General features: G+C 43.5%; 1 protein-coding gene and 2 non-coding genes across 3 annotated transcripts; all 3 read right to left on the bottom strand.

The window, feature by feature from the left end:
• Positions 1 to 370: 370 nt before the first annotated feature.
• Positions 371 to 3,379, bottom strand: LOC120496840 (gallinacin-10-like). Its single transcript, XM_039697646.1, has 3 exons — positions 3,218 to 3,379; positions 2,837 to 2,969; positions 371 to 753 (listed from the first exon to the last, which is right to left on the bottom strand). The coding sequence occupies exons 1-3, from the start codon at positions 3,273 to 3,275 to the stop codon at positions 738 to 740; spliced, it is 207 nt and encodes a 68-aa protein (XP_039553580.1). The 5' UTR covers positions 3,276 to 3,379; the 3' UTR covers positions 371 to 737.
• A 12,462-nt stretch (positions 3,380 to 15,841) lies between these two features.
• TRNAW-CCA lies at positions 15,842 to 15,913 on the bottom strand. Its single transcript has one exon. It is a non-coding gene; the product is annotated as a tRNA-Trp (tRNA).
• A 2,350-nt stretch (positions 15,914 to 18,263) lies between these two features.
• Positions 18,264 to 18,336, bottom strand: TRNAR-ACG. The gene has a single exon. It is a non-coding gene; the product is annotated as a tRNA-Arg (tRNA).
• Positions 18,337 to 19,081: the final 745 nt, after the last annotated feature.

The raw sequence follows: 19,081 nt of genomic DNA, 5'->3' as shown, positions 1-19,081 counted from the left end.
TTATATTACATATAATATATTATATTATGGAGGATAATTGTATGGTGACCAGCAGTATTGCAAATTTTATATATATTATATATATATATAATATATATAAAATTTGCAATACTGCTGGTCACCATACAATTATCCTCTGTGTCAAGAGTTGCCTGTAAAGTTCTTCCCACTCAGCTTTCATTCCTGTCATCCTAAATGCTTTATTACCATCATCAAAACTGGTTGCTCTTTTAGTCATTCCCTTCCCCAAATCCTTTGGGAATATGTGAGACTGCACAGACTCACTTTTTTTAAAAAATACTGTATCACTCTAAGCCTTGAGTCAAAACCAGAGAGGAAATTACTGTGAGCAACAACAAAGATCACAGGCTTTGGTTTAAGAAAACCTTTATTTTCATGTGCGAATAAAATAATAATATATATATTGCTTCACATCCTCCAAGAGCTGCATGAACCTGAAGTGATTGAACCTCCAAACACCCCGGTGAGGTAGGCTGGAATAGGTGGCCAAGGAGCCAAAGTGGCTTGAGTATTAGAAGCAAAAAGGGAGTGACTTCAGCGAGGAAAAACCCAGATCTCCAGAAGCGGTGTGCTAACAGGACATGCCCTCTGGAAACTTCTTTTAAAGCTCATTTGCAGGAGGCTTTACATGGAGGAGGAATCCATGAAAATCAGCTCCTCAAGGCAGTGGAAATGCTGCTGGTCCAAGGGCTCTGATCCAGGAAAGCCTTTTCTTCTTATTCTGCCGAAATCCTGCAAGGATGGAAAGGGTCTTGTTATTGTGCTGCAGTTCCACCTCAGGTTGTTCTCTAAAAGCCTCAATATCTTCTAATTACCTTTCAAAATGAACCTACAGGGTGGGTTCAGCCTGCAGGTTTAAAAACCTACATCTCTCTGTGTGTGTTGGGTGTCCAGCTCTGTGGATAACCAGTGTATAAGAGCTGTGGCCACTGGCAAATTAGTTATATGACCACTTGTAATGACATATTTTATTCAGTTTACACCAAAAAAAAAAAAAAAAAAAAAAGGGGGATTTGATGCAGTTGCTGAACAGAAAAGTTTGGCACATAGTGCCATCTGAAGTGGTCTGGGATATCTGCTTGGCCTCCAGACATCTAAAATTAGTGTTTTCCCTTAGAGCTAACTCAGCCAGATACATTGATATGATTTAAATACTCCAAGGCAAATCAAATGCCACTAAACATCTCAATGTACCCTGCTGAATCAAGCCCTTCATGTCTAAATTCAAAAATTTGTTTTCAAGCAACCTGAGCTGGAAAAAAATATTTATATTGTACTTCAGGACACCCTGTCGGTTTTAACTTCTGCTCTTGTATTGGTCAGCTCAGCTGAAAATCAAACAGCCAATATAAGAACTTTAATCCTGAACACTAACATCCATCAGTATCAGGTACATTCTTACAAGAAAAATTATTTCTGTAGGAAAATTACACCTGAAACCAGACTCAAGAGGTCTTGTTCCTTTCCCAGGCTCAGTTTTCTTTCTGTCAGGTCTAGCGGATGTTCTGACAGAAATTTGATGTTGGAGTTCTCCCACCTGCTCCTACCAGTCCATTTGCTATCAGTGGAAATTGCTTCCCAAGGAGGATGTGTGGTCACAGAAACTGAGAGATCACATCACTGCTTTGTGAAATTATCTAATGTCAGGTTCCTTCTGTTCCATTTGCTTTCCCAAATTCCCAAATGCATCCTTAGCATCTTATTCCTTAGCATCTTATTCTCCTGGAAACAAACCTGTCCTATTATTGGAATTACTTGGACTTCCTGAAACCACTGAGGATCCCCATATGCTGAATAAATTTATAAAACTTTTTTTCTAGAACCACTTCATCAGATTTCTTCAGTTTCTGGGAACCTTTAAACCCTAGCAATTCTATAAATAACAGAATCACAGAATAAGGAGTTCTGGAAAATTCAGATATCACAGATCTGAGCTCTCCCATTGTTTTGAGCCAAAGTCTATCCTGTCAAATCAGTGGCTGGGGATCTGCCTGAACATCATGGCTGAGATAAATTCTATCATGACACCAGTCCTCTTCACCAAAGGTACAGGAACCTCTCCTAATCTGGCACTGAATTTGGGGGTGTGAATGTCACTGCAGCTGCCAGGGACCATCTCGTGGCCATTAATGGAACAAAGTTATTCTAAGAATTAAGTACATGGAGAATATGTTTTATTTTAAACTGAAGAGCATTCCTCAAAAGCATGTTCAATACCTTAAGGAATTTTTTTAAAAAATCTGGCTATCAGGGAAACTCCAGACATTACTAGAAAGTGGTTTCCAAGGTCAAAATGAAATGCACACCCAAGTCTCCACTCACTGACAAATTCACTCCTCTTCACCTTTCTAAGTTGTGCAGTGGTGGGAGGTAGGAGAGATGGGGAGAAGTTGAAAAGAAGAGTTCTGTGAACATTTTTCCCCCTTTAAATGTACATTTTCTAGGTAAATTTTAAAATAAAAACAGAGGGATGATAAAAATCTTCCCCTGATGGGTAAAAATATTAACAAGTATTTTCCTAATAATTTCTTGAAAAAAACTTCCTTTGTTTTCCCATAAAAATTCAAAATAAAGTGAAAAATACTGAATTCTTGGAAATTTTGACCGTTCTGAACTCTTTCTCCTATACATAACTTCCATTCAAATGAATTTTCTCCCTAAACACACATCAACATTATACACGTGCTCCTCCTCCCTCTGGACTTTCCCACCGAGGGTTGCCCTGCAAGGCCCCCTGAAGTTTTGCTGATTTTTCAGAGAAACAGTAGAGAAAACAGGGAACCTTCTGAGGTGCCTGAGCTGTTTTGTCACCTACTTGGAGCAGCAGTTCAGCAGCCCCCCGTGGCACGTCCCCGTGGCAGCGAAGGTGGGTGGGCACGCCCCGGCACGGCAGAATTTTCCCTGGCCCCGGCACTGGATGGTGTCCTCAAAAAGAGGGTCTGCAGAACCTGTGGGGAGTGGCAGCAGTTAAAAATCTCAGCTTTCTGCCTGAAATAATGAGAGGCAAATGTTCAACAAATCAGGTGTTGTCTTTTTTAGCAAGAGGGGCATCCTTAGTGCAGATGCTCCTGCTCCCACCACTGCACCATCCCCGTGGCATCAGATTTTGCCTTTCAGCTGATGGTGGCTTTTTCCCCCCATGAACACTCTGCTGCTTACAAACCCTTTTGCTCTCTATAGGATTTTTGCTTCTCACCTGAAGTAGCCTGGAAGAGGATGAGGAAGACAGCGAAGAGCAGGTAGAGGATCTTCATGGCTGTCAGTTGCTTTGGGATTGTGAGGTCCTGCAAAGCACCTGAAAGGCCGATGATGGCTGGAGCTGGCTTGAGCAAGGGCTGGGACAGACACCCGCTCTTTATAGGGCCTGTGGGGTTGTGCAAGTGTGACAAGTCAATGAGTAACTCCTTGAACTTTCTGGAGAGGGACCCTTATCACAGATGGCAGCGAATGTGTGCAATCCCCCAAGGGTGAATTTCCACTTCATGTGTCAGTTATATAATCTGACCATCAGCCAAGCCTGACTGAGCTGCACCAAGTTTCTTTGGAAACCTCTTCCCAACACAAGCACCAGGATGGGTCAGGGGGACTTGAAAGCCAGTGACCACTGGAGCTGGGACCCAGATTTGACCCTGGATTCATCGCTCACTGACAGTTTATGCAATTTTTGTCTCCATCTCCCCATCCCTGTAGCAGGTGGATGATATCAAAGGCAGAGGAAAGCGTTGGGAAAGACTTGAGGTGATGCAACTGTTCCCTGTCACTTTTTAAACAGGTCTCAGGACAGCCTCACCCACTGCAGGGGGCTGACACAAAGCTCTCCCCCTCCTTCAGTCCTCACTTGTATCACAGAATCACAGAACAGTTTGTGTTGGAAGGGACCCTACAGATCATCTCAATCCACCACCCCTGCCATGGGCAGGGACATTTCCACTAGAACAGGCTGCTCCAAGCCCCGTTCAGCCTGGCATTTCATTCCATATCATTCCCACTGCTCTACCTTCAGCCTTAAGGTGCAGATTCTGACCTCTCTACATTCAGTTCATTTGTCCATACTAAAAACCTCAGGAGTTAAAGAGTTCTAACACTCACTAAAATATCTTCTTTTAAAGGGAATAAACTACTTCCTATACATGCACAAGTTTGTGATGCAATGCCAAATATTTCCCCTTTTATTGCCCCAAAAGGTTGGGAGAATGGGCTGATTCCACAAGAATCATGTCTGACCCAATGCTTTGAAGGGCAACCTCTTCTGGAGCTTCACTTCAGAGCATGATCCCTGCAGCTGTAAATGTTCTTAAAAGGAGATCAATGCAGGAAGGTTCTTCTTCACAAAATCCTGGGCTAATAAACAGCTTAAACACCGTCACAGCCCAGGTGTTTCTGCAGTTCCTACCTCTGACATTCTGGTTCAGTGGTTTGCTTCCTTATTACCTCGTTCATTATATTTAACTCGGAGTTAATGGCATCTTTGTTCCAAGAATTTTTCGAAGGATGAAAACATTACTGAGGTTTATGTTTAATTTGCACGGTAATGGGCCAGCTCGAGCAGCTGAGCGAGAGGTAACAAGGTGAGTTTATGCAGCAAAAAACCAGCAAGATAAACACTGATTTCCCTCTTCCACTCATAAAATCTAATTAACCAAGAAATGCCAAGTGATCCTTTTTTGTCCCTCTTTTTTTTTTCTGTACCCTTGCCTTGAAAATTGTCTTTTCCTTTGCCAGCAACTCTGCAGCTTTCCCCATTTCTAATGGAGAAGAAATTTAATTTATCACCCCTCTCCTTTCTTTTTAGTGGGATACAGAGAGGCAAATGCCTGACCTGCAACACCAGCATGAATAAACCAAAAAATAAAATGTTTTTGTTTTTCTCAAGACCCATTGAGATGTGAATTCACTTCACCTGTCTTTCACACAGAGAGAACAGTGTGGGAATGTTGTGCAAGTGGAAGCACTTGTCCATAAGACATCCAGGTTAGGGAGGAGGGGTGTTTTTCCCAAATAAAATCAGAGTGTGGCACTGGGGAAGGTTGTGATTACTTTTTGTTATTTGAAAAAGCTCCACTCACTTCCACGGCTTTATTTTCCCTCTTCTGGAACAGAGCCAATCTGTTATCAGAGTTAAATTGTATAATTTCATTTATATGGACTGCCATAGCACTCAGATTTTGCTGGACAGCCTCCTTCCTTGCAGAAAGGAGGCTTTCCCTCCAGGAAACAGGGAGAAAGATTTTTGCAATGAGGGTGGCAAAGCCCTGGCACAGGTTGCCCAGGGAGGTTGTGAATACCTCTGGAAACAACCAAGGATGGGGCTTGGAGCCATCTGGTCCAGTGGAAGGTGTCCCTGCCCATGGCAGGGGGTTGTACTGAGATGAGCTTTAAGGTCCTTTCCAACCCAAACTCTTCAAGGATTCCATGATGTTATGGAAGTGACCCACACGTTGAGCCCTGCTAGCACAGGCAACCCGAAAATGTCACTCAGAGCAAGAGGAAAATTCCACGACTTTGACTCCTAACAAAAACAAAAGCAGGAGCAAACTGGTTGCTTAAAACCGGGCAAAACTTGTATAAAACAGGGAAGGAGCAGAACAACTCATGCAGCACAGCAGTGACCTGGGGCTGGAACATGGAAGTGTTCATGGAACTCTATCTCACAGTACCCAGGGCCAGGATGAAGTCCTGGAGATCTCTGTTGATCACTAACTTTCACACATGGGGTGGGAATTCAAGGAGCTGCAAGTACCTATCCCAGAGAAATCGAGCTCTCTAAGCAAAGAGGAGCTGGGGGGATTTTGCAATTCAATTTTCCTGAATTTTGCCCCAGCAGCTCCTTTCCAAAGGTGATATTGCAAGGAAAAGCTGTAATGTTGTAGTGTTGCAAACAGCATTTCAAGCAGATTTTTTCAATCTTGTGCAAGACTGGGGTTTTTCTTCTCTTGTTCCCTCCTTGGGTAACAAACTACCCCCATAACAATTCACAGCAAGCTCCATACATGATGTTATATAGGAGGGGTTTGCCTCAGTGTTTTCTCTTAAGTGTCACTCATCAGCTAATGGCGAATGAAAAGAAGTCTAAGAACTACTATGCTTTTGAGAAAGTTTGTTTAAAATAGGGTACATGTATTTGCATGGTGGCAAAATTTCATTTTGTCATTGTAAATATAAATACGCCTCCAAAATCTCATAGACACAGGGTTATTTAAGAAATCAGGTGCTTATGTTCCATTAAAACCAAATTCATGTTAAAACATAATCCAGTACTCTCCTGGCTCTCCTAATGATAGCACAAATCATTATTATAGAATCATAGAATCATGAAAAGATTTGGGTTGGAAGGGACCTTAAAGATCATCCAGTTCCACCTCTGCCATGGGACACCTTCCACTACTCCAGGCTGCTCCATCTGGAACAGCCTGGTCTAATGGAAACTGGAACATCCTTGGAACTGTCCAAAACCAAGCTGGATAAGGCTTTGAGGAGCCTGGGGAAGTGGAAGGTGTCCCTGCCCATGGCAGAGGGTTGAAACTGGATGGTCTTTAAGATCCCTTCCAGCCCAAACCATTCTGTGATTCCACGTTTTTACCCTCTGACATCGTCCTGCTAAGGGCATGTGGAAGAGGTTTTACAATGACTTCTGTGAGCCAAAGAAAAGTTTAATAAGAGGATCCATGTCGGCCCCTGAAAGAATTTTCTACCAAGGTCATTGACATAGAAACCAAGAAAGAAAGAAGGAGAAATAAGAGAAACCTGCAACTGCCTATTCCAATGAGCACTTTGTCTTTCATGACCAATAAGTAAAGTGTAAAATTATGAGTTTTTTAAGAATGTATAAAAAGCACACATGCTATGATAAAAGTGGTTTGAAGACCTCTGAAAATGGAGTGTGCTGCTTTGTATTGTCTCCCTGTCAACTACGACAAGGGCACAATTAAAATAAGAAAATGAGGGCCAAGGTTGCTTCGTCCATGAAAATTTATTAATGGACATCCTCTAATGGATGCACTTGGCTCTCACACACAGAATTCCCACACGTCTCTTGTCATTAGAGTGGTTTGTGCCATTCCCATGGGCTAAATAGGTGCACAGGGCAGGTTTTACCTCTCTTTCTCCATCAGTCCTCACTGCGCTTGGCAACAGCCACAAAGGTCTCCTATTAAAGAAATATCCTAAATTTTTTAGATGAGGAGAAATACAGCAGATGAGTTAATGAATCCTGGTGTGTGAGACATTGGTTGGTGTCACTGAAAGGGCACAAGGGGAGGCCCCTGTACATTTGAGGTTCAGGGATGATGCCGTGCTGAAGTCTGGGAACCTGGTCAATTATTACCTGCCCTTGGCTGTTTTGATCTCAGCTGCTTGTGCCCTCCTGTTGCAATCCAGACACTGAGTCAACATTAAATAGAAATTTAAACGACAGCACTGAACACCAGCTGGGAGAATGTACTGTCCTCTGTGCCTCTAAGCTAAAGGGGAATTCCTCTGTGGAGGGGAGGGTGAGAAGGAATAATAATGAGTGTTTGAGAGGAGGGAGGAAGGCAGGATCTCATGTAACTTATGGAAAAAAGACTCGTGCTTCTCTGGTCCTGATGAGGAGTTCCCCTGATCTGTCACACAACCCTAGTGCTGCTGCTGTTCCTGAAAAAAACCTGATATTTCTTGTGGATGGTGTCCTACAGAATAACACAGAAGCCTTCATTTTTAAGAGTTATTGTGCAGTTGATGACAAGCTAAAGCACCAGAAATGTGTTCATTAGATAGTGAGCAGAGTCTAAATGCTTCCCTCTGTAAATGTCTACTCCTGTGGTAGTTTCTGTTGCCTTTGGCACCATCATCATCATCAAAAACAGAGGAATCATGGAACTCCACTGGTTTTTGTTAGGTAGGAAGCTGCTAATGCTGCAGCCACAAGAATTTGATTCATATATATCTATATTTATAATCAGTCAGGTCAGCATGGCATTGACCTTCTCCTTGTTTTCATCTGTAGCAGACAACTCCCTTGTGCCTGCTACATCCCAGATCACATTACAATTTACTGAGCTGCAGCTAATTCAGGTAGCAGAGTGTGAGCAGTGATTCAGGATGTGACCACTGAAAACTCATCATCCGCAATATTCAATTATTAGAACAGCCCTGGCAGTTTTGTCCTCTGCTAGCCCTCTGCCAAAAATTCCTGGGCTGTTTCAATGATTAGTCCTGGCTAGGAACTATTCCAGCAGGCAACCTGGTGTGGTCACCTCGGACTGGAAGCCAAAGTTGCACAATATCAGTATGGTCAAATGATGTAATCTCAGAACCCAGAGAAAAGGCACTGAGTTCCAGACTGTATTTACAACTAATCATGTTACAATTAGTACATATTGCAACTGACAGAACGAGAGGACAAAGACTTAAGCTGTACCAAGAGAAATATTGGTTGGATATTAAGAAAAAGTTTTTTACAGAAAGAATGATGAAGTTCTGGAAAGGTCTGCCCAGGGAGGTGGTGGAGTCATCATCCTTGCATGTGTTTAAAAGAGATTGGATGTGGCCCTCAGTGCCATGGTTTAGTTGAGGTGTTAGGACTGGGTTGGACTTGATGATCTTGAAGGTCTCTTCCAATCTAATGATTCTGTAATTCTGGGAATTATTCATATTTGTCTGGTTTGGCACCTGGGTTGGACTTCATGATCTTGAAGGTCTCTTCCAACCTAATGATTCTGTAATTCTGGGAATGATTCATATTTGTCTGGTTTGGCACTTGCTGCAAATGAGCCTTTTATAAGATGCTTCATCAAGTGTTGTTCTCCCCATCCTCATGGTTCAGTTGTCTTGAATTTCTCTGTCCTGCTGCTAGCAATCTTTCTTCTGCTATAAATGAAAACTAATAACAATAATTTTTTTTAAATCTAAATATCTGTCTTATACACAGGTGAGTGTCCTGACCAAAGTTTGGAATTGCATGGATGCTGCAAATGAGCCTTTTATAAGATGCTTCATCAAGTGTTGTTCTCCCCCTCCTCATGGTTCAGTTGTCTTGAATTCCTCTGTCCTGCTGATGGCAATCTGTCTTCTGCTATAAATGACAACTAATAACAATAATTTTCTGAGATCTAAATATCTGTCTTCCCCACAGGTGAGTGTCCTGATCAAAGTTTGGAACTGCATGGTGTTTCATTCCTGTCTCTGCTTGGATGCCACTGCCCCCAAGAGAAATCACAGTGATTATGGATGTGTAAATCCCACTCTGTGAGTCAACCACTGCAGATCTCCACTTGTACAGGTGGCACACAGTGAGGGACAACACTAAAAGAAAAGGTATCATTAAACTAACAAAAAAGCATGTCCATTCAGTTATAAAAGATGGCTTGAAATATCATGTCACAGAAAGGTTTGGATTGGAAGGACCTTAAAGAACATCTTGTTCCACCCTCTGCCATAAGCAGGGACACCTTCCATTATCCCAGGTTGCTCCAAGCCCCATCCAGCCTGGCCTTGGACACTTCTAAAGAACAGAGTAAACCAGCTACCAGCTGGAGGAGTCACCTGAAATAGTTAGATACTTTGATTTACTCAGTTATCTCATTTCTAGCCCTCTGTAAAGCCACCCACAACTTCGAAGGTCAATATCAGGGACAAAACCCAGTTGTGCAAGCCATGACATCATCAAGCACATCACCAATTTCCAATTAACCAATCAGGGCATTTTGTAATGCAGGGGACCCAGTTGTGCAAGCCATGACATCATCAATTCATGTCACGAATTTCCAATTAACCAATCAGGGCATTTTGTAATGCAGGGGCCAGAGCTGGGGGTGGAGTTTGCTTTCTCCCACCCAAAGGGCCACATCTGCTGGGGATGAGAAGTGTCAGTGTCTGACTCTTCACTTGTTCCTACACCACCCAATTGTTTTTGCTTCCCAAGTTCTAGTTTAAATTTCAGTTAATGTTTTTTCTTGAAACTTTTTTTCCCAGGAAAAAAATAAAAAAAATTTGTTTTTTCCTGGAACTACACCCTTTGTGGATTGAAAGCACTTTTTAGATGACTATGTTATTTCTTAGGAGTCATAGACACAGGACTCTGAGCATTTGCTTGATATCTGATGTCCTTTAAATATCTCCTTGAAAAAGCATGAGGGTGGTGAGGCCCTGGCACGGGGTGCCCAGAGCAGCTGTGGGTGCCCCATCCCTGGAAGTGTCCAAGGCCAGGCTGGACAGGGCTTGGAGCAACCTGGGATAGTGGAAGGTGTCCCTGCCCATGGCACAGGATGGAACTGGATGATCTTTATGGTACCAACCAACCCAAAACATTCCATTCTGTGATCTATCAGATGAACCTCTGGGAGCATCAGGTAAATATAATTTCTGCCTCTCCTTTCATTTCATCTCTTCCATTTCATGTCTCCAATCATGGATATTTTTTCCCCACCTCGTTGGTCTCCATGCTGAGGGATGAGGTTTGCTGCAACCTCAGCTGGGAGCAGGGCTGACATTGCAGCAGCTGTACAGTTCCAGCAGGGAAGAATCCCTCAAATAACAGGGAAGACACAGAGTTGTTAATTATCTCCCCTCCACACAGACATGTTGACGTGGCATAAACCATCCTGACTCTCATCTGCTGAACTTTACAAAATGTTCAAGATGATTTTCAATGACCCCAAACCCCCTCTGCACAGATGTCTCCACAGAGCCACGCAGGGCCAATAGCTCCTGCTCCCCTGTGCATGACTTTCCTGGGAAACCACGTCTTGAACAGCAGCACCTCACCCCTCCTGAAGGATGGGATTCCTCCTGGGTAATGAGCCACTGGGCAACTGACCTTTGGAAAGGCCATGACTTCCTAGCATCATCAAGGGCTGCATTTCTGCACATTTTCACTCCCACACCTTTGCTGGGGGTCTAAAACAGAGTTCAACCCACCTTTTACCCCCATCTCCAGCCCTCCAGAGGGGCAGTGAGGTTGAGTTTGTGGGTGTGGGTGCAAAGGTCCTTTCCAGCCCAAACTATTCTATGATTCTGAGGCAACAAGGGTGGCTGGCCACATCCATACTGTTGAATTCCTTCAGCTTCAGGAGCAGGTGGCTGGATTAAAACTATCCACAGGGAGTGGTTCCTAGCCCATACCAACCCCCATGGGTTTGTGACAGTTCTGGGCCCAAACTGAGCCAGTTTAGCTGATATTACAGAGCTGGGCCCTGTACCTCTGTCCCTACTCTGCTTTAATGCCACCATGGGCATGGTGCTGCTCCAGGACATTTTGTTATGGATGTTCTCACAGGAGAGGGTAGATAGAGCCTTTCCTTCCCTCCTTCCTCTCCTCACTCCTCCTGCCCCAGGACACTCAGCAGTTCTCCTGGCACATTATTTGGACCAAAGCTGTCACAATCACACCACAAATAAGTGAAATCTCTGGCTTTTACCCTAAAATTTAATTGGCCTTTCAGATTACAGCAGTTCTGTATTTAATCAGCCATTTCCACCATGTAAAGGACATAGGTTTTGTGCAGTGATTTAGTTGCAAGAACAGTTTTGGTTACAGGAATATGATATAAAATCTCAGAAGTAGAAGGGAAGGGAAGGGAAGGGAAGGGAAGGGAAGGGAAGGGAAGGAGCCAAACTGTTGGATCAAATCCCATTTGCAAACAGCTCCTGTTCTTACATAAGGGGCAAAATCTCAGGGAAAAGTTCAGGCAAAGGAAGAAATTTGGTTGATTTTCCATGCTTAAAAGTCTAAGAGCTATATTATTTCTCTGTCAACTTTGGGAGATGGGGAATGATATGCTAAGCAGGGCAATCTTCACCAGCCTCATCTTGCTATTTTCTTTCTTGGGAAAAATTCCCATCATGACTTTTCCCCTGCAAATATGAGGCAAAAAAAGTGTTTAACACAATTCTGAGGCTTTGAAAAGCTAAGGGATTGTGATAGAGCAGGGAATGCAATTAGGATGAGCTCTGGCTTGTATTCATTTAGACATTTATTAGTTTTAAAAATTTACTCTTGATTACATCCACTGCAAGTGTTGGTGTTTGCTCACAAGGCTGGTGGCCCCTGTGCATTGTCCAGGTTTTCCTGGAATTTGTTCTGATATTCACCCAGTTCCTAAGACAGCAACCTGAAAGTCACTCATGAGTACATCCTGGGTCTGCACCTGGCAAAACAGCTGAAAAAATAGAAAAAAGAGTTTACAAGAAATTAATTATGAATCAAGGTCTGGAATCTGATGACAAATAAGTTTAACGATTTTTAGGCTTGGGGATTGCAACAGAGATAGAGATAAGAAATTACTTTGAGCCTTTTTTATTGTTGTTTTCCCCTGAAATAAATCCAAGGAAGTATTTCTCTCTTGAAGATTCTTAGCTGATAATCCATCCCATACTGGTTTATGGCCTGATTCTAAAGATATCAGTGTACAAGCTGAAACCCTTCTACCTCCTGATTGCAGAGAAAGATAAATATCAGCCACATGGTGCTGACAAAATGTACATTGGGAAAGAAATTACCCAGTGTCACAACCTGGGTTATTTTCCTCTAAATCCATTACCCCCGAGAACTTCTGTTATATATTTTCCCACTTGTTCCATTTTATGAAGTTTACTGCTGTCAGTGTGGCTTTTAAATAACTGGAATAAAATTGCCAAAACTCCACTCTTTGGGGTTTTTTTTTTCCATGCCATTGCTGAAGATATTTATAAAAATTTGTCCCCACACGGAAGATTGAGCAATCACAGCCCTCGCACCTTCATCCTGCTCCACACTAAGGCAGGAGTGAGGTGTAGATGTAAACAGGGAAGGGATGAGAGCACCAGGGACAGGCTTGGCCAGAGGAAATGAGAGACACAAAGGCTGTTAGAATCACAGAATTACTAAATTATTTAGGTTGGAAAAGAGCTCCCAGACCACTGAGTCCAATCTGTGATCAATCACCATCTTGTCAGAGCACTGAGTGCCACGTCCAGTAATTCCATGGACACTTCCAGGGATGGAAGCTCCACCACCTCCCTGAACAGCCCCTTCCAACTCCTGACCACCGTTTCCATGAAGAAATTCTTCCTGGTACCTAAATGTTAATTAAAAAAAAATGTTAATAGGTTTATCCATCACTTCCATCATCCTCCATCACTTCTCCAGCAGTCACTTCATTGATTGGTTCAAGTGCTGATGGAAAGAAGGTTAAAAATCTTTTTTTTGGCATGGAATGATCCTCCCTCCACAAACAGGAGGACATACAAGTTGCCCAGAAAGGGTGTGGAATCTCCCTCACTGGAGGTATTCCAGAATTGTTTGGACACAATCCTGTGTCTTCTAGGACGAGCCTGCTTGAGCGGGAGGTTGGGCCAAATGACCTCCAGTGGTGCCTTCCAACCTTTTCCATTCTATATTTCTGTGGTATTTATCCTTAGAAAGCTCCAGCAGACCAAAAGCAACCTTTCCTTGGTCACTCACAGGGAGATGTGACCTTGTCCTCAGCTTGGACACTGAGACTTTAACCAACAGGGTGGCGAGAAATGAAAACAAAACTTCAGCTTCCAAAACAGTCATGGGGTCATTCTAGAAGGAAGCCTGGTGACACAAGAGTGACACTGTTGCTTATACAGACAGAAAAAAAAAAAACCAAAAAAAACAACAAAAAAACAACAACAACAAAAAAAATTAAAACAAAAAAAACAACCAAACAAAAAAACCCCAAAACAAAACAAAAAAAAACCCAAACCAAACCAAAACAAACAACCTTGCTGCCTGACAAAACATACTTCAAGTTTTTACAGAAAAAACATTTCCACCAGACACAAAAAGTCCAGAACTGAACCCAATCAGTCACTGTGTGGAGGAGTCCCAGCTTCAGGTTTCACATCCTCCTCTGGTCAAGCTACTTCTAAGTCAATATTCAGAGTAAACTACTTTGTGTAACAGAACTTGATAGGGCTGATCACAATTCCCTGAGAACTGGATTTTCACTGGAAAATAAATTTATATAGGAAAGAGAATTTGTTACAGGAATTTACAGCAATATGGAATATTTTAAGCCCTTCTCCCTCACATTTCCCCATTTGATGGAGCCTCAAAGATTTTCTTGTTTATGCAAGATAGACTATTTTAACTGGAAACACTTGGAGAGTCTCAAGATTATGAAACAATATTGGTTATTAAGTAGCTTATGACAACTTTTCTTGAATTGGAAACAAGTTCCGCTCTCTGTTGAAGTGTCCCTTTGATTAAACCTCAACACCAGGCTCTTCACAGAATCATCAAATGGTTTGGATTGAAAGGTTGAAAGGGGACCTTGAAGATCCTCTCATTCCAACACCCCTGTCATGGGCAGGGACACCTTCCATAGATTGTGACTCAAAATGCTTCTGCTTTTTTTTTTTTAAAAAAAAAAAAAAGCTTTCAGAAGTCTTAAGAGTTTGGTCCTTTGAAAAGTGAGAATAGTTTTAAGCTCAGCATTTTTTAAATGAAATGTTAAACTGTTCCCATTGCCTGCAGTGAAAATACTTCTGATGGGAAGTCTACAAGAATAATGCTTCCTACCAGATATCCTTTCAAGAGAGTGCCAGTTGTCCAAACAACAGCATCTTGGGAATTGTACTATTTGTGGCTTTTTCATGTGTGGAAGATTCACAAAAGGAAATACCTGAGTTTCTTTCCATTCTGAGAAGTGAAAGGGACAGAAAATCACATTATGGAGACAGAGCCAAAGACAAGGACTTTTGACTTAATGATCTTGGAGGTCTTTTCCAACCTCGATAATTCTGTGACATTAAAAGCAGTGAGGCAGCGACATCTTGAGGAAATCCCTGCTCACTCAACCCTTTGGTGGCACTCCAGGAGTTATGGAATGAGGGATCTTAGGTTCTTGTATTTGTTATTGATCCATTGTCTTATCTCAGTATGTCTCCTGTTTATATATTCTAAAATTCACCTTGAAAGAGCCCTTAAAGGAGTTCAATTACTTTTTATGAATTACAACTCATATAAGGTCCTTCCTACAGATTCAAACCTCTTTTCCAGCCCTCCATCCTCTCTGTCCATCTCACCATGGGGAATCAAGAGAAGACTAAGCAGAGAGTTAAAGATCCTGATGACCAGTCCTGATGGTTCAGCTTAGGCTCCCCACAGCCAGGTGTTTCAACAGAATAAAAAAAAAAACTCACTGACAGTGAAGCAAATTCAGTGAGAGCCATCAAGGTGGTGGGGGAGTTGGATATGGGGGGATGTGAAAAGAGATGGGGAGAAATTGGGATTATTCAACCGGAGGAAGAACGTATAAAGGAATCTTATACCCCTTAACAGTTCCTTGCCTTTCCAAAGGCATTTGGGATCAGAAGAATTGATACCCTGACATGAAGCCACATCTGGGAGCTTAGGCTCCCCACAGCCAGGTGTTTCAACAGAATAAAAAAAAAAACTCACTGACAGTGAAGCAAATTCAGTGAGAGCCATCAAGGTGGTGGGGGAGTTGGATATGGGGGGATGTGAAAAGAGATGGGGAGAAACTGGGATTATTCAATCCGAGGAAGAACATATAAAGGGATCTTATCCCCCCTAACAGTTCCTTGACTTTCCAAAGAGGTTTTGGAACCATACCCTGACATGAAGCCACATCTGGGGTGCCCCCTATTCCTGTCAGCTTTGCCAGCATAGGATAAGGGAAAGCTGAAGTTGCATTTTGAAGAAGCATAACTCTGAAGATACTTTGAACACTCACCCAGCAAGGAAAGACCACTCTGCCATGGCTCATCCACTGCCCTTCAGCAGGAATTTGGGGTACAGAGTTACGGAGTGGGAAGGCAAAAGGAAATGTGCAGGAAATGCCCATCTCACATCCCCCCAGAGGGGACATCCTGACCCCGGTGTGATTTGAACACACAGCCTTCTGATCTGGAGTCAGACGCGCTGCCATTGCGCCACGAGGTCAGGGGTGGGATGTTCTTCCCCCAAATATCATCCTGGAATTTGGGGTCTTCTTTGAGGGAATGGGAATTTTGCTTCACCTAACACAAGAGTGGCACCATCATTGCCTGCCTTGCCTTGCTAAACAAAGAGGGCTCTAAATGAGATACTTCACAGGAAGAAGGACAAAAATGGCCACTGCCCAGAGCAGCCCTGCAGAGCCTCTCCCAGGAGAAACAGACTCCTGGATCTGGTGTCTCCAGAGGGACAGGAAAAATGGTGGCCCAGTGTGGGAACCCTGCTTACTAAGAATTTTAGACTTTGTGTGCTGACAGGCATTGACCCCCAAGAGAACACTGCATTTGACCTGAGGCTGTGGAGAAAGCTTCCAAAATTAAATGATAGAGCTGGGAGTATGGGTGTGTAGTTTGAATAGAAGTGTGTAATATCACATGGTGGGAAACTTAGAGTGTAAGGTTTTAGAATAATGTATACAAAAAAGATAGAGGTTTTAGAGCAGAAGCTGGTCCATCTTCTTCACCTTCTTCTTCACAGGTTTGAGTAGTATTGTGTAATTAGATTTTAAAAACCTGCATTGAAAGCCACAAGTAGTTAGTTATTAAGTCGAATATAAAAATAATTTGTGTCATTGCTTAATTAAACAGCTTATCCTTAAAAAAACCTTAGAGAGAGACAGAGAGAGATACAACTTCATTTTTAGCTTGTTAAAATAAGGTACTGTAGAACTCACAGCTTGTAAAACTATAATATAGATAAAAACTAATAAACATCTGGGTCCAAACATGAAATTCCATCTCACACATTTAATCCCAACCTTAACAAAAAAAAAAAAAAGCAAAAACTCCACAGGTCAGCACCTCCCTGGGGACAGAAGCCCCATTCACGTGGAAGATGCATGGATATCAAACCCATGATTCACAGGGCACTGGTCATACCCAGAGTGCAGGACAAAGCAGGGAGGTGTGGTGGGTGTCTGCTGCACTTTGCCTCATGAGGAAGCTGAAGGGAGTGAAGGCTTTCTCTGAAAAGAGGAAAAAGCTCCACAACTGCAGGCTCATTTGCTCCTGGGGCACCTGGACTTATCTCCATGTGATGTTTCCCTGTAAGACCAGGTGAGGTGGCACAGTCAGTCCTGGAGTGTTTAAGGACAATGGTTCAGTGTAAGAGATGGAAATGGAGAGAGGTTCCGATGAACACCACGAGGAGTTTCTTCAAGAAAAGAGTAAAAAAGAAGAGTCTGGTCCATTCCACCTCAGAGGCCAGGTGAGAATGTTCCTGAAATGAAGGAAGAATGTGATGATGGCTGGAGACAGGGACCATGGACTTCCCAAGGGCAGAACACTGAGACAGTACAATTCCTTCCTCAATGGCCAAATGGACACTGAGGAACATCATTTGTCTTGACTTTGGTTTCACCTCTGACAAGGTCTCCCAGATGTGTCCCTGCAGCAGGACACACACACAGAGCAGCTGAACTCAACCCAAAGGCAAAGCAAAAGTTCATGATCCACTGAGCAACTAGCCCGAGGCTCTGATCCCACCTGCTGTCCTCACTTCAGGACCACATGGATTTATTGGTGGTTAAAGGGAAGTGGCAGGATCTCACCTTGCTCCCCCCTGCCCATTCCATGTCAGCCTTGCCCTCCTCACTTGTGGTCCCACTGGTTCCACCACCCAGGAGAGGAGATGCCTCTACTGAGCTCCAGGCTCAGCTCAGCTGCTCTGGAGGGCTGGAGGGCACATCTTGCCTTCCTATGGGATGTGTGGTTAAATTTCCCAGGCCTTATAGAACTCTCTGTGGTGCCCAGTGGAGGAGAAAGCTTAGCCCAAGGCCATGTCCACTTGCTCCAGCGTGGTGACAGAGGGATGGGCAGGTGAGCTGTAGCAAGATCTTGCTTGATGGCCAATTGTGGTGGGCTACCCTGCACATGGACACCTTAAACCTTCCTGGCCCAAACCACAGACACAGTGAAGGTACAAAACAGTGATGACAGCACCATGAATGTGCAAATGTGGGATGAAGCAAAAAATGAACATGGAAACAGGACTTTTACATCAAATAACAGTGATTTGTGATTTGTGTTGGAAATTACATGTGGTGGTCTGCAGTCCAGACTTCTCAGGACTGCCTGCTCAGACTCTGAATATCTCCAAGGATGTAGAGGCCACAGCCTCGCTGGTCTCCTCTCTTGGTGATTAACCATCTCACAGAGAATTTTTTTTGCCAGTGTGTCCAGTCAGAACCTGCCCTGATTCAAGGGAAGGGACAACACCGGAGAGAGGCAGGGCACCATGGGGGAAGATGTCCCCTGTCACCATCAATATGACAGCCAGGCTGTGGGCAGGAAAATTGCGAGCCAGGCAGGAGTCGAACCTGCAATCTCCTGATCCGTAGTCAGGCGCGTTGTCCATTGCGCCACTGGCCCTGTCCCCTGGTCATCCCCATGTCCCTGCCAGGCTGGCCGTGTCCTTCCTTCTGTGGAACATCCTCTGCTCCCATCACAGAGGCCTTAAACCTCTCCCAGCTCAGCATCCAGCAGTGAAGGGTCCCCTGGACCACCAACACTGACCCCAACCCTCTCAGTGCCTGGTCCTGGCCCTTGATTTGCCTTTGGATTGAGTTCAGCTGCTCTGTGTGTGTGTCCTGCTGCAGAGACATGTCTGGGAGACCTTGTCAGAAGTGAAACCAAAGTCAAGATAAATTATATTCCTCAGGGTCCATTTGACTACCAAAGAAATAATCTCTTCAAAGAAATCTATTATTTTGGTCTTGGGTGGTCTGCCTTTGGTAAATCCTTGGCGTTCCAGTCATTTGCACATCTTTCTTCCTTTTGGGCTTTCTTAGGGGTTGTTTCCATAGTGTTCAGGCAGATCCCAAGCTGTGATTGCCCAGACTAAAGCTTTCCAGATGGTCTTTTTTAATATTCTTGAAAAAAATCTTTCCATGTTGTTCATCAGAAACTTGTCCCTATTTCTATAATCCCACACAGCGTAATTGCTCTTGATTCCCCTCCAGATATCCCCTGGACTGACCATAGCACCCCATGTTACCCTGCCAGGCAAGCATGTCCAGGTCCTCCAGAAGTGACTGAGCCCGGAGTTAAAAAGTTTCCTGCATTTTCCTGAGGAAGGCATTAACTCCTTCTTGAGGTAAATTATGTCCTATACCCA

This window comes from Passer montanus, unplaced genomic scaffold (genome assembly GCF_014805655.1).
Source record: "Passer montanus isolate IOZ18808 unplaced genomic scaffold, ASM1480565v1 scaffold119, whole genome shotgun sequence".
NCBI classification, from domain to species: domain Eukaryota; kingdom Metazoa; phylum Chordata; class Aves; order Passeriformes; family Passeridae; genus Passer; species Passer montanus.
Note: the sequence above shows the minus strand (reverse complement) of the source record. Positions and strands in the feature narration are given on the sequence as shown.